Source organism: Cyprinus carpio, chromosome B1 (genome assembly GCF_018340385.1).
Source record: "Cyprinus carpio isolate SPL01 chromosome B1, ASM1834038v1, whole genome shotgun sequence".
NCBI classification, from domain to species: Eukaryota; Metazoa; Chordata; class Actinopteri; order Cypriniformes; family Cyprinidae; genus Cyprinus; species Cyprinus carpio.
The window spans coordinates 23,809,455-23,824,454 of NC_056597.1; the positions used below are offsets into that span (position 1 = coordinate 23,809,455).

The window sequence follows — 15,000 nt, forward strand, 5'->3', positions numbered from 1 at the left end:
ATATAAATTAAGACCTTCTGCAACATTAACTACAAAAGAACATTGAGTCAACCAAGAAAAAATCTGCAGAAGACAACTAGCAGACAACCAACTGACAGAAGGCTTAAAGGTCCCACAACTACCACGAGAGAGAGAGGAAAAGAGGAACTCCGAGTGAGTACACAAAATATCTACAATATCTACAATCAACAATCAACCACCTTTGTTCTGGAGAAAGATTTGCCCAAAAACTGTGATTTAATTAAGCTACAATATAAGGGCTGACTGCAGTAGATATAAACATTCATAAAACAACAACAACAACAACAACAAACTGCTAGCAACTGTCAGAATATTTGAAAAATGACAGAATCAATCCCTATAACATACCCATCCAAAGCTAACAATGAGATCCTAAAGCAAGAAACATAAAGATCAGCTCCTGAAGGACAGTCCAGGAAACCCTGTACTCAGACCTATACAGGAATGGAGAGGTCAGTAAAATCATATTCCACAAAGAAGACCCTGGAGCCTGGCACTCAGCAATCAGACATCATTACCCCACAGTAATTAGAAAGGGCATCAGTAATGGATGGAAACTACAGATTAAGGAAGGGGAGGATTCAGATTCAGATGTCATGATAACAGCCAACTATATATAAAAATGGGACTGTAATGATTCAGGGGAAGCTGAAACAATTTGAAAAGGATTTCCTGCAAATTAAAGAAAAAGCTCAACTGAACAAGATCAGCCCTAATACACAAAAGTGTGCAGAAGAGCCCTCGACCTCCAGCCATCAGTCCAGAGACGACAGTGAGGAGATCTCCCTTCTACACAGCATCATCAGTGACATGAAGGAGAAGTTCAGGGAGATGGAGCTGGAGCTGGTGCAGCTGAGAGAGGACATGCATAGATAGAGTGGTGAAGGAGACTGATCCAACACAGAAAGAAGCGGAGTACAGGAAAGAAATAGAAATGCTTAAGAAAGAAACACAAGAAATGAAAAAACAGGGAGAAGAGTACAGCAGTCAGCTGTCTGTAATGAGGGAAGAGATGAGAAAGCTGAGAGAGGACAGAGAGTCCCACATAATACAACGGTCAGCTGTGGAGAAGCAGGCGACACAGAGAGGAGAACAGCAGAGCTCAGAGGAGACTCCTTCTCCAGCGAGCTCAGAGACTTCTCCAGCAGACTCCTACAGTCAATCACAGCCTCACATTATACTCCTCATGGACTCCAATGGCAAGTTCATCGATGAAAAGAGACTTTTTCCCAGAAAAAACGTCCAAAAAATATGGTGCCCAAACACAGAGAAGGCCCTGGAGCTCTTGTGTGAAGAGCAGCTGGGTTCCCCCAGCCACATCATCATCCACACTGGCACTAACGACCTCCGAGCTCAGCGAGAGAGAGTAGCAACAGCTCTCATTAATGTGACTGAGAAGGCATCCTCCAACTTCCCCAACTCCAAAATCATCCTCTCCACCCTGCTATTGCGCTCGGACTTCCACCAGGACACCATCAGGCATATAAATGCTAGAGTATCCAGAGACTGTGCCCTAAAGCCCAACGTACACCTGGTTCAGCACCCCACACTGAATCTCAGCAGCCTGTACGACCACGTCCACCTCCACAGAAGGGCAGTCCCCATCTTTGCCAAAACCCTGAAGGACATCGCACTCAACCGCAGCTCCAGCACACCGCAGCGACCTCATGGACACCCCACAGAGCTACTGCAGGGACACCACCCCCTCCACCACTTCACCTCTGACCGGAGGAAGCCCACGACAGGTTCTGTGTTCCCCCCCAGAAAACACCGCATGAACAGGCCTGAAGCCCCCTCACCTTCTCATCCACAGGAACATCAGCAGCCGGCGTGCAGCCGGAGCTACGCTGAAGCAGCCAGCAGATCACTGACCCCCTGCAGCCCCAGCACAGCCCACAGCCAGCCGGCCCCATCACCCTGCAGAGACCTCACCAACATCCAGCACATGCTGACTCTGCTGTGCTCACACCTCATGGGTTAGTGACTCACAACAACAAAAAAAAAAAAAAAACAAAAAAAAAACAAAAAAAAAAGATTTTTGAGATTGGAAAAAAATTGAGTAAAGAAAATAAAATGTGTGTGTGTGTGTGTGTGTGTGTGTGAAAATGTGTTTTATTTCTACTTATTTTAAATGAGACTCTTAGAAACCTATTATTTATTATTCTTGAAAAAAAAAAAAAAAAAAAAAAAGTATGGATGTGTATGCATGTATACATAAAATTTTTTTTTTTTTTTTTTTTTTTTATATCAGCAATTAAGTAACTTAATTTTATTTATACTTCTTGAAGGGAAAAGGAAAGAAAAAAAAAAAACTATATGTATGTGTGTGTGCGTGTGTATGTATATATATGTGTATGTATATATATATATATATATTAATATGATATCTTTGTATATTTTATAATTTACCTAATTTTTTTTACATTTAACTTATTTTATTGGATCATAATATTTAATATATTCTTCTTGATTTGTCAATTCAATATACTGATGTCTGTCTTGTTTTGAAATAACAAATGTGATCATTTAATGAGCTCATATTCCCTGAAAGTCACATGTTGGAATATTCAAGGACTGAGGTCCTCTGTTTTTGGTATCAAGAGCCAACATTCAGACTTTAAAAAAGAAATTGAGAATTCTGACATTGTAATACTACAGGAAACATGGAATGTTAGAGATTTGTCCACTGGCTGTCCAATTGGATTTAGGGAAATAGTTCTACCATCGACGAAACTAAGAGGGGTGACTCAGGGCAGAGAGTCAGGGGGAATGCTGATATGGTATAGAGCACACCTCATAGACTCAATCACAGCTATACAAATCGGGAAAATTTAACATTTGGTTAAAAATCCAAAAAGACATTGTCTCCACAGAGCGTCCCATATTCTTGTGTGCTATATACCTTCCCCCAGCTGAGTCCCCCTATTACAGCGAAGAAAACCGTCTCCATCCTGCAGGACGAGATTAGCCATTTCCAGACTAAAGGGAATGTGTTAATGTGTGGCGATCTAAATGCCAGAACTGGAAATGAACCAGACTTTGTCAACACACAGGGAGACAAATATATCACAAACACCAGCCACTCTCTGCCCTCATACCAGCTAAGAAACAATTATGACAAATTAACAAACAAAAGTGGGAAAAGCCTTCTAGATCTCTGTCGGTCACTGGGCCTGTACATAGTGAACGGTCGCATACGGGGAGACTCTTTCGGTTGTTACACCTTTAATTCTTTCTTGGGCAACAGTACTGTAGATTACTTCATCACAGACATTGACCCAGTGCATCTCAGGGCATTCACAGTCAGTCCTCAAACACCTCTGTCAGACCACTCTAACATTACACTATATTTAAGACGAACTCATAGCAATGAATCACACAGACAGCCCTCTCACTTACTGAAGCTGCAACCACCCTACAAGTGGACCAATAACAGCACAGAAAATTATCAAAATGCAATAGAAAGTCAAACGATCAAATTATTATTGGAAAAAAATTATATTGAACACATATTCACAAAATAAATTAGGCATAAATCTGGCACTTAGTGACATTACCAAAATATTCCACCAATCAGCATCCATGTGCAATTTGAAAAATAAATCTTCAAAAAGGAAACCAAAAAACACCAAAGAAATGTGGTTTGACAGTGAGTGCAAAAATATCCGAACAACAGTACGAAATCTTTCAAATCAAAAACACAGAGATCCTGACAATGAAGAACTCCGCCATCAATATCACGAAGCCCTTCGACTGTACAAACAAACTCTACGAGTAAAAAAGGAAGAACACACAGAACAATTATTTCAAGCAATGGAGGAGTCAATAAATACCAGTAACTTCTGGAACAACTGGAACACGCTCTATAGGCCACAACAGGAAGACCTGGTCATTCAAAACGGGAACATATGGAGGACACACTTTGAAAATCTGTACAAAACAACTGAAACAAATCCTGCTCGAAATGAATTAAAAACCAAATTAGAAATCCTAAAAGAAAACATTAAAGATAATCAGAACCCCCTGGATTTCCCAATCACAGTTAATGAGCTGACAGACAGACTACATGCTTTAAAACCCAACAAGGCATGTGGCATTGATGGAATACTGAACGAAATGATCAAATACACCAATGACCAATTCAGAACCGCAATAATCAAATTATTCAACTTTGTTGTGAGAGTAGGATATTTCCCCGACACCTGGAACCAAGGCCTAATTACACCAATCTTTAAACAAGGAGACAAATATGAGCCAAACAATTACAGAGGCATATGTGTCAATAGCAACCTGGGGAAAATATTCTGTTCGATTATTAATACAAGATTGCAAAACTTTCTCAAAACCCACAAAATCCTGGACAAAAGTCAAATTGGATTTCTGCCCAAACACAGAACGTCGAACCACATCTACACCCTCCACACAATCATTGATAGACATGTATACCAAAATAAATCCAAAATCTTTGCTTGCTTTATTGACTTTGAGAAGGCTTTCGATTCGATCTGGCACGAAGGACTCTTCCTAAAACTACTGGAAAATGGGATTGGAGGGAAAACTTTTGATTTAATCAGCACCATGTATAAAAACAATACATGTGCTGTAAAAATTGGAAATAAACGAACAGAATTTTTCTCCCAACAACGAGGAGTCAGACAAGGTTGCCCACTGAGCCCCACTCTATTTAACATATATTATAAACGAATTAGCAAAAGCCTTAAATAATTCCACTGCCCCCGGCCCAACCCTGACGGAATCAGAAGTTAAATGTCTCCTCTTCGCAGATGATTTAGTCATTCTGTCAAAAACAAAAGAGGGACTACAGCAGCTCCTCGACGTCGTAGAGACATTCAGTCATACGTGGGCTCTCAAAATTAACCTCGCAAAAACTAAAATAATGATTTTTCAAAATAGATCCAGATGTAGGGAAAATAAATACATCTTTCGAGCAGGAAACCAAGTCCTCCAACACACCCAGGAATACACATATCTGGGATTAAAACTGAGTTCAACAGGGAACTTCAATCTGGCTGTGAATGAACTGAAGGCAAAAGCACTGAGAGTCTTCTACATGATTAAAAATACTATTCGACATGAAATTCCAATTCAAACCTGGCTAAAAATCCTAAAAGCAATAATTGAACCAATTGCTCTGTATGGCAGCGAGATATGGGGACCTCTAAAAACCCAAGATTTCTCTAAATGGGGAAAAAGAGGAAATCGAAACTCTGCATACACAAATTTGTAAAAACATCCTAAAAGTAAACAGAGCAACGCCCAACAACTCGTGCAGAGCTGAATTAGGACAATACCCCTTATTGATCAGTATCCAGAAAAGAGCTGTGAAGTTCTACCAGCACCTGAAGCGCAGCGAGCCGAGCTCATACCAGGCTGAAGCCCTGCGGTGTCAGGAGCAGAACCGGCACCGGAGCGCACTCTCACAGCTGATGCTCAAACTACAGCCAGACCAGCACAGCACCATCTGGACAAACCAAATTATACAACTACAAAAACAAAATTACATCACCTATTGGAAAGATGCTACTAAATCACAAAAGAAGATGGAACTCTATTTAAAGCTGAAGAGAGAGTATAAACCAGCAGAATACCTGAGCTGTGTGAAAGAGCATAAATTGAGGAAGACCCTAAGCAGATATAGACTGAGTGATCACCGTCTGGCTGTAGAGAGACTGAGTGATCAGAGAGACGGTGTGTGTAGAGTGAGGACGGCACAGGCAGAGATGGCAGCCGAGAGAGAGCAGAGACTGTGTTCACTGTGCTCTCAGAGAGAGCTGAGAGACAGAAGAACACTTCCTCATTCACTGTGATCACTATCACAGCATTAGATCACACTATTTCACCAGATTCCAACAACTAGAACCACATTTTATGGCATTACCAAATTCAGAGAAATTAAATCATATTTTGGGAGAAAACTCTATCTCAATCACAACAGCAGCAAAGTATGTAAACAGCCTGCCACAAACTACGAGAGTCAGCCAGTGGACAAAACTAAAGTCTGAATGTTGAGACAAATACACACAAGTGTGTTTTTTATTTTTTATTTGATTTTGTTTAATTTTAATTTGTTGTTATTTTTATTTATTGATTTATAAATGTATTCATGCATTTGTTTACTGATTGATTTTATTGATTATTTGTTCACTGCCTATGTAATGGCCAATGCTTTGGCAATACTGTACAAGTCATGCCAATAAAGCTCAATTGAATTGAATTGAATTGACAGAAGCAGCTGATTTTTGTGTATGTGTGTGTGTGTGTGTATGTGTGATTGTGTGTGTGTGAGAGAGAGAGAGAGAGAGAGAGAGAGAAAGAGTGTGTGTCTGTGTGCGAGTGTGTGCGTTGTGTGTGTGAGAGAGAGAGAGAGAGAGAGAGAGAGAGAAAGAGAGAGAGAGAGAGAGAGAGTGTGTGTGTGTGTGTGTGTGTGTGTGTGTGTGTGTGTGTGTGTGAGAGTCTCTACACCTGTCTGTGATGATATGAACATGAGTGTTGTGTCTCGTCTCCTTCAGATCATGATCCGCAGTATTTTCTTGTTCCTGGACCGGACGTATGTCCTCCAGAACTCACTGCTGCCCTCCATCTGGTGAGTCCCAGATATTATTACAGCTCTTATTAATATTAATTATATTATTTTTAGTGCTCTCAAGCAATTAATCAAATCCAAGATAAAAGTTTTCGTTTACATAATATATGTGTGTACTGTATATATGTGTGTGTGTGTGTGTGTGTATATATTTATATAGGAATACACACATATGCATGTATATGTTTTGAAAATGATTATTAAAATCATTTTTCTAACATTATTGTAGTAATTTATTAATATTTTGAGCTTGTTTTTTTTTATATTTTCATTTTTCATTTTATTGTTTTCATTTTAATTTTAGCTTTTGTCATTTTTATTAGTTTTGTTAGTTAACCTATAATGTTTTTATTAAAGCAATAGTTGCCTCAAAAATGAAAATGTGCTGTAAATGTGTTCACCATCAGTTCATCTGAGATCAGGATGAGTTTGTTTCTTCATCAGGTTTGTAGAAATGTAGAACTGCATCAGTGTCTCAGCAATGGATGCTCTGCAGTGAATGGGTGCCGTCAGAATGAGAGTCCAAACAGCTGATAAAAAAACATCACAATAATCCACAAGTAATCCACAGCACTCCCAGTCCATCAGTGAACATCTGGAGAAGACAAAAGATGAAACACATCCAGCATTAAGATGTTTTTAACTCAAATACATAGAGGTCTATAATCCATAATAACACTTCCTCCAGTGAAAAAGTTTTCTGGTGTGAATCAGGAGAGAAATCTGCACAGATCAAGCAGCGGTTTAAACAGCTCTAAACAAATATGTGTCTGGATTTTGATGTGAGAGACAACAGCAGATGCACTTTTTCACTGGAGGAAGTGTTATTATGGATTATGATGTTTTTATCAGCTGTTTGGACTCTCATTCTGACGGCACCCATTCACTGCAGAGCATCCATTGCTGAGACACTGATGGAAAGCTTTAGTTGTAGTGGACTGTAGTAACCCAGAGCTGGTGTTGCTATAGTAACACACGTGTGTTGTCAGGGACACGGGGCTGGAGTTGTTCCGGACTCACATCATAAGTGACGGAGCGGTTCAGAGCCGGACGGTGGAGGGAATCCTGGAGCAGATCGAGCGCGAGCGAAACGGAGAGACTGTGGAGCGCAGTCTGCTGCGGAGCTTACTGGGCATGCTCTCAGACCTGCAGGTGATTGGACGAGACGCTGACGATGTGGGGCTGTGAAACATGTTGTAATGCATGGGGTTGGGCATCAAAAATCAATTCCAATTCCAGAATCAGATAACTAAGGTCAGGAATCGGAAATTTGTTGTAACATTTCAGTTCCACCCATCAATTCCTGTGTGCGCATCTTTTTCTTTTTTTTAGATGGCAAATCATTCCCTTCATTAATTCTATGAGATTTTGTTTAGTTAAAAAAAAAACAGAAGTCTCAAATTATCCAGAATAACGCAGCTCTATTTTGCACACAAACTGCTCTTAATCGAGTCCAGTGTGAATGACGTAATGACACAGGTATTACAACCAGAAGGAGATTTATGAGGATATTTTCAATGTCACTGTAATTCAAAACGCTTATAAATCATTCAGAATGAGTTTTTTTGAGAAAGTAAAAATGCAGAAAGTTTCCTGTAAGGGGTAGGGTTGGTGTAGGGTGATAGCACATACAGTTTGTACAGTATAAAAATCATTACACCTATAGAGAGTCCCCACAAGGATAGCTGACCAGATGTGTGTGTGTGTGTGTGTGTGTGTGTGTGTGTGTGTGTGTGTCGACAGGTGTATAAGGACTCGTTTGAGCAGCGGTTTTTAATGGAGACGAACCGTCTGTACGCGGCTGAGGGTCAGAGATTCATGCAGGACAGAGACGTGAGAGCATTTCCACCGCATTCACACACTGATACTCTCACGCGTGTGTGTGTGTGTTCATGTGTGCTCATGTTCTTCACACAGGTTCCTGAGTACCTTCATCATGTGGCACAGCGTCTGGAGGAAGAGAACGACCGCGTCATCAGTTATTTGGATCAGAGCACGCAGTGAGTGTGTGTGTGTGTGTAGAACGACCGCGTCATCAGTTATTTGGATCAGGAGAGTGTGTGGTGTGTGTGAGGGTGTGGTGAGTGTGTGAGAGTGTGGGTGGTGTGTGTGTGTGTGGTGGTGGTGTGTGTGTGTGTGTGTGTGTGTGTGTGTGTGTGTGTGTGTGTGTGTGTGTGGTGTGTGGCGAGTGTGTGAGTGTGTGTGTGTGTGTGTGTGAGTGAGTGAGAGGGTGGTGTGTGTGTGTGTTGTGTGTGTGTGTGTGTGTGTGTGTGTGTGTGTGTGTGTGTGTGTGTGTGTGTGTGTGTGTGAGTGTGAGAGAGAGGTGTCGGTGTGTGTGTGTGTGTGAGTTGAGTGAGTGTGGAGTGTGTGTGAGTGAGTGTCTGTGTGAGTGTGTGTGAGTGTGGGTGTGTGTGTGCATGTGTGTGTGTGTGTGAGGAGAGAGAGTGGTGTGCTGGGTGAGTGTGTGTTGTGTGTGTGTGTGTGTGTGTGTGTGAGTGTGTGAGTGAGAGAGTGTGTGTGAGTGAGTGAGTGTGTGTGTGTGTGTGTGTGTGTGTGAGTGTGTGGTGTGTGTGTGTGTGTGTGTGGTGTGTGTGCGGTGAGTGAGAGAGTGCGGTGTGTGTGTGTGTGTGTGTGTGTGTGTGTGTGTGTGTGTGTGTGTGTGTGTGTGTGTGTGTGTGTGTGAGTGAGAGAGTGTGTGAGTGAGAGAGTGTGTGTGAGTGTGAGTGTGTGTGTGTGTGTGTGTGTGAGATCAGAGCGCTAGTGGTAATGTTATCTTATTTTCAGAATCTGCTGTTTGGGAATGCAGTTCTGGGAGTTAGTTATTACGAAGCACTTTGACTTATATATTTGACATATTAATATGACTGTTACGACTTTGGATTTTTAGAATTTATGCAAATCCTGGCGTTTCCATCCAGTATTCTAAAAACAGGTGTATGAAAACAGCTACTGATTGATCTGTTAATCCATCTGTATTGATGTGAATGAACAGACGTCGTTTGAATCCCTGTTGTTAAGTATGCTGTGTGTCGGTGCTGCTGTCTCCTGCAGGCGTGTAATCACTGCTCTAACACCTGTCTGTGTGTGACAGGAAGCCGCTCATCGCCACAGTGGAGAAACAGCTGCTGGAAGAACACATGAGCGCCATTCTGCAGAAAGGTCCGGATCATGAGGACAGATCAGAGACTGGAGACATAATGAAACACACACGCTCAGCTAATGGTGTGTGTGTGTGTGTGTGTGTGTGTGTGTGTGTGTGTGTGTGTGCAGGCCTGCGGATACTGCTGGATGAGAACCGTGTGTGTGAGCTGACGCTGCTCTATGAGCTCTTCAGTAAAGTCAAAGGAGGGCTGACGGCGCTGCTGCAGGCCTGGAGAGAATACATTAAGGTACACACACACACACCGCTATCATCGGATCATCAGGATGGAAGGAGAGACAGAGTTGAGTGTCATCAGCACAGCAGTGATATGAGAAGCCATGTCTCTGAATGACAGAACGTAGTGATGCCATGTAGACAGAGAAGAGAAGTGGTCCAAGAACTGAGCCCTGAGGCACCCCAGTAGTTAGATGATGCGACTTGTACACCACATCCTCTCCGAGATACCTTGAAGGACCTATCTGAGAAATAAAATAAACCATAAAGAAAACTTTTTCATTACTTGAAATCAAATAAACTTAAATAATATAAAACATGTATCTGTGTCCCTGCAGCACAGAAGCAGTCATCAGTAGCACAGGTATATTTGTAGCAATAGACAACAATACATTGTATGAGTCACAATTATACATTTCTCTTTTATGACAAAAATCATTAGGATATTAAGTAAAGATCATGTTTCATGAAGATATTTAGTAAATTTCCTACTGTAAATATATCAAAACTTTATTTTAGATTAGTAATATGCATTGCTAAGAACTTCATTTGAACAACTTTAAAGATGATTTTCTCAATATTTAGATTTTTTTGCATCCTCAGATTCCAGATTTTCAAATATTGTCCTCCTAACAAACCAGACATCAATGGAAAGATGAATTATTCAGCTTTTAGTGAATGTATAAATCTCAATTTAAAAAAAATTGACCCTTATGACTGGTTTTTGCTCCATTTTATTTCAGCTAGATGTCAATGCAACATTTCTCATTGCATTGTTATTTTAAGTAACTCAATGTATTAAAAAAAAATAGTAAAATGTAAAATAAAATAAAAAAAAAACTATATAGATTAAAAAACCTAATAAAAAAATTATATAAAATAACAAAATTAAAATAATTAGTAAAACTGATAAGAGTATCTCAGTTATCTGAAGGACTGTTGGTGTCGCAGAGCTTCGGTGCAGAGATCGTGAGCTCTCCGGAGAGAGATAAAGAGATGGTCCAGGAGCTGCTGGACTTCAAGGACAAGATGGACCACGTGATGCAGCGCTGCTTCCAGAGGAACGACAGCTTCATCAACGCCATGAAGGAAGCCTTCGAGAGCTTCATCAACAAAAGACCCAACAAACCCGCTGAGCTCATCGGTGAGTGACCACACCGCAGACACACGCACTCACTCATACGAGACAAACTCCGAATCCTCAAGAGCTGCTGGATAACTCACATTCACTTAACATCTTTCATAGAGCTACATGAGGTTTTTTAGTTGTGACCACCATTTCTTTTTCTCCCGGTTTACTAAGCATTATGATCTCTGATATTTGCCCTCTGGTTGTTTATCCTGAATGTGTTTCATTGTAATATTGCATTTGTGGGATTTAACATTTGTAACAAGCCTCTGCAAGTTTTAATGGTTGCCAGATGTCATGTGTTAAAATCCCCCAATCAGGGCTTTTTTTTTTCACAAATGGATACATTGTCTTCCCTGTGGTTTACTTAACTTTTGATGCCAACCTGGCAATCATTAATACGCAGTCTCTCTGTAGTACTCATGATAATCTGGAAACAGCAGTTAACATGTAAACGAGTTTAGTGATCTCTATTGAGACGTTCAGCTCAGGTAATACTGTAATGCAGACAGACTGTTTTCTGTCACATGGTTGTTTGCAACTAAATCATGTCTGCGATCTGCAAGGAAACCATGCAAGCTGACATTCTCTTGATTTGTGCATTAATTCTGATGAAATGCAAAAAATATTGATCAAAAGAATCATTATTAACAGTTTCACCATTATTGTGCAGCCTTAATATTTCACATCAGCAATAAAATCTGACATGAAATGACTCGTGAATTATACTCACCGAGGCTGCATTTATTTGATCAAAAATGCTGTAAAAATTGTGAAATATTATTATGATGTAAAATAACTGTTTTCTCTGTGAATCTCTGTTAAAGTGTAATTTATTTCTGTGATGCGCAGCTGTATTTTCAGCATCATTACTCCAGTCTTCAGTGTCACATGATCTTCAGAAATCATTCTAATATGATGATTTACTGCTCAAGAAACATTTCTGATTATTATCAGTGTTGAAAACATTAATATTTTTTGTGGAAACTGTGATGCATTTTATTTTTCAGGATTCACAGATGAACAGAAAGTTCAGAAGAACAGCATTTATTTGAAATAGAAATATTTTGTGACATTATAAATGTCTTTACTGTCACTATTGATCAGTTGAATGCGTCCCTGATGAATAAAGGTCTGAATCTCTTCCTCACTGACCCTCTGATCTGCTCTGGTCTCCTCAGCGAAGTACGTGGACTCTAAACTGCGGGCTGGAAACAAGGAGGCCACGGAGGAGGAGCTGGAGAGGATTCTGGACAAGATCATGATCATCTTCCGCTTCATCCACGGTGATCTGCACTCCAGCTTCAGTTCATAAGACTGTCACACAGAGATGAATCTGAACTCATTCTGTGTGTGTGTGTGTGTGCTGCAGGGAAGGACGTGTTTGAGGCCTTCTATAAGAAGGATCTGGCCAAGCGTCTGCTGGTGGGCAAAAGCGCCTCGGTGGATGCAGAGAAGTCCATGCTGTCCAAGCTCAAACACGGTTAGTTCCCCATCTGACTTCTCATTGGTCGTCAGACGGTTGCTGTGGAAACGCCACCAATCAGTTGCCTAAGAGTGAGGTCACATGATCGTGTGAACAGGAAGTGACCAGATTGCTGTGGTTGAGTTGCTGTTTTGTTTTGACCACATCCAGTAAAAACACTAGTCAGTGTGTGACTAGTTAACCTCTTAAAGCTGCAGCGCGTCACCGAACACAACTGAACATCAAACAGTACAACTAACCCTAGCTAACTAAAACTAAAAACAATAAAGGTTACAATATTACATGAAAAACTTCAAGATAAACTAATTTTATTTAAAATTAAGTACTAAAATTACTAAAATGGATAAATAAATTCTTTGTGGCACCCTACTGACAAAAATATGTTGTAAGAACATTAACACACTATAAGAATATATATTCAAAAGATTACAATTAGGTAGCTCCGCCCCCAGACTCTCCTCATTGGTTGATCTGATCAGACTGTGGTTCTGATTGGTTCTTCCAGTGGAGCAGAAACAAAACAATGCATCTTTAACTGTTTGTCATTTCTGCACATCTGTGTCTGCAGCAGTACTTGCTCTCTGAAGTGACGTGTGTGTGTGTGTGTGTGTGTGTGTGTGTGTGTGTGTGTGTGTTGTAGAGTGTGGAGCAGCGTTCACCAGTAAACTCGAGGGGATGTTCAAAGACATGGAGCTCTCCAAAGACATCATGATCCAGTTCAAACAGGTGTGTGTGTGTGTGTGAGAGATACACACTCTTCATTATTGGGAGGTGTAGATGCAGATAAACAGGTGGATAGATGGAACTACTGAAGTAAGTGTTTGTCAGGATTTCCTGTGAGGTGTTGCATCTCTCCAGCTCAGTCTGAGCTCCTCACACGTGGTTTCATGTGTGAAGTGTGTTTGATTGCTGTGTCATGTGAGAGTCCTAATGCTGTGTGTGTGTGTGTGTGTGTGTGTGTAGTACATGCAGAACCAGAGTGATCCCAGCAACATCGAGCTGACCGTCAACATCCTGACGATGGGCTATTGGCCCTCATACACACCGATGGACGTCCATCTACCCACTGAGGTGTGTGTGTGTGTGTGTGTGTGTGTGTGTAATGTGGTGGACATGCAACGCCCTGACTGATCATTATGTGTTTGTGTGTGAGAGCATGCATGAGTGTGTGTGTGTTTGTGGTTAATACAGCGTACATGCAATGGCCTGTCTGATGTGTGTGTGTGTGTGTGTGTGTGTGTGTGTGTGCTTCAGATGGTGAAGCTTCAGGAGGTGTTTAAGCTCTTCTATCTGGGGAAACACAGCGGGCGTAAACTGCAGTGGCAGCCCACACTGGGTCATGCAGTGCTGAAGACTGAGTTTAAAGAGGTAAACACACACTTTAACGCACACTCTCTCACACACACACACAGACACTCACACACACACACACACACACACACACACACACACACACACACTCTCACACACAAACACTCTTAACAGACACACACACACACACACACTCTCTCACACTCTCTCACACACACACACAGACACTCACACACACACACACACACACACACACACACACACACACACACTCTCACACACAAACACTCTTAACAGACACACACACACTCACTCACACACACTCACTCTCTCACACTCTCTCACACACTCACACACACACACACCAGTGTTGTGACGAGACACACCAGACGAGGCACAGTGGAGACACTGCATACTCTGGCTCAGTACTTTAGGGGGTGTGCCCGAAGTGTGAATCTGTAGGCAAATAGTCAAAATTATGAGTCTCTGATGAACAGAAGGTTCCAAAGAACAGCATTTATCTGAAATAGAAACATTATAAATGTCTTTACTGTTACATTTGATTCATTTAATGCATCCTTGATGAATAAAAGTTTTCTTCTTTTTTTTTAAACTTGCCCCCAAATAATTGAATAATAAGGTATCACATTTATGGGCCACAGTTTCCACAAAAATATTGTGCAGCACAACTGTTTTCAACATTGATAATAATCAGAAATGTTTCTTGAGCAGCAAATCAGCATATTAGAATGATTTCTGAAGATCATGTGACAAGTCAAGTCTGCTTTATTGTCAATTCTTCCACATGTACAGTACATACATACAGAGAATCGAAATTGCGTTACTCTCAGACCCCCGGTGCATACAGATAACACTAACAGTAGAGCCTTAAAATACAGATCAAATATAAAATATAAGATACAACTATACAATAAGGGAATGTAAAAAAGACATTTAATAAAAAATAAAAATAGAGTTAAATAAAGCAGCGCAAGGCACATGGCAGATAGAGTGCAAACCAGTGAACAAACAGTGCAGATAAAAAGATTTTTAGTGCAAAACAAAGCTTATTC

The 15,000-nt window shown here is 40.9% G+C and overlaps 1 protein-coding gene across 2 annotated transcripts in view; it reads left to right on the top strand.

Annotated features, from left to right (window-relative positions):
* The window catches only part of LOC109089182 (cullin-4A), a 29,418-nt gene that overhangs the window by 8,781 nt on the left and 5,637 nt on the right, over nt 1-15,000 (top strand). The window contains exons 5-16 of one of the 2 annotated variants that reach the window (XM_042717023.1): nt 6,552-6,625; nt 7,615-7,777; nt 8,369-8,458; nt 8,543-8,625; nt 9,717-9,784; nt 9,896-10,014; nt 10,926-11,145; nt 12,312-12,416; nt 12,503-12,613; nt 13,257-13,342; nt 13,580-13,687; nt 13,871-13,984. In XM_042717023.1, coding sequence (XP_042572957.1) covers nt 6,552-6,625; nt 7,615-7,777; nt 8,369-8,458; nt 8,543-8,625; nt 9,717-9,784; nt 9,896-10,014; nt 10,926-11,145; nt 12,312-12,416; nt 12,503-12,613; nt 13,257-13,342; nt 13,580-13,687; nt 13,871-13,984 — 1,341 coding nt within the window. The remainder of the gene's footprint in view (nt 1-6,551; nt 6,626-7,614; nt 7,778-8,368; nt 8,459-8,542; nt 8,626-9,716; nt 9,785-9,895; nt 10,015-10,925; nt 11,146-12,311; nt 12,417-12,502; nt 12,614-13,256; nt 13,343-13,579; nt 13,688-13,870; nt 13,985-15,000) is intronic. The other variant, XM_042717024.1, reaches the window with a different exon arrangement.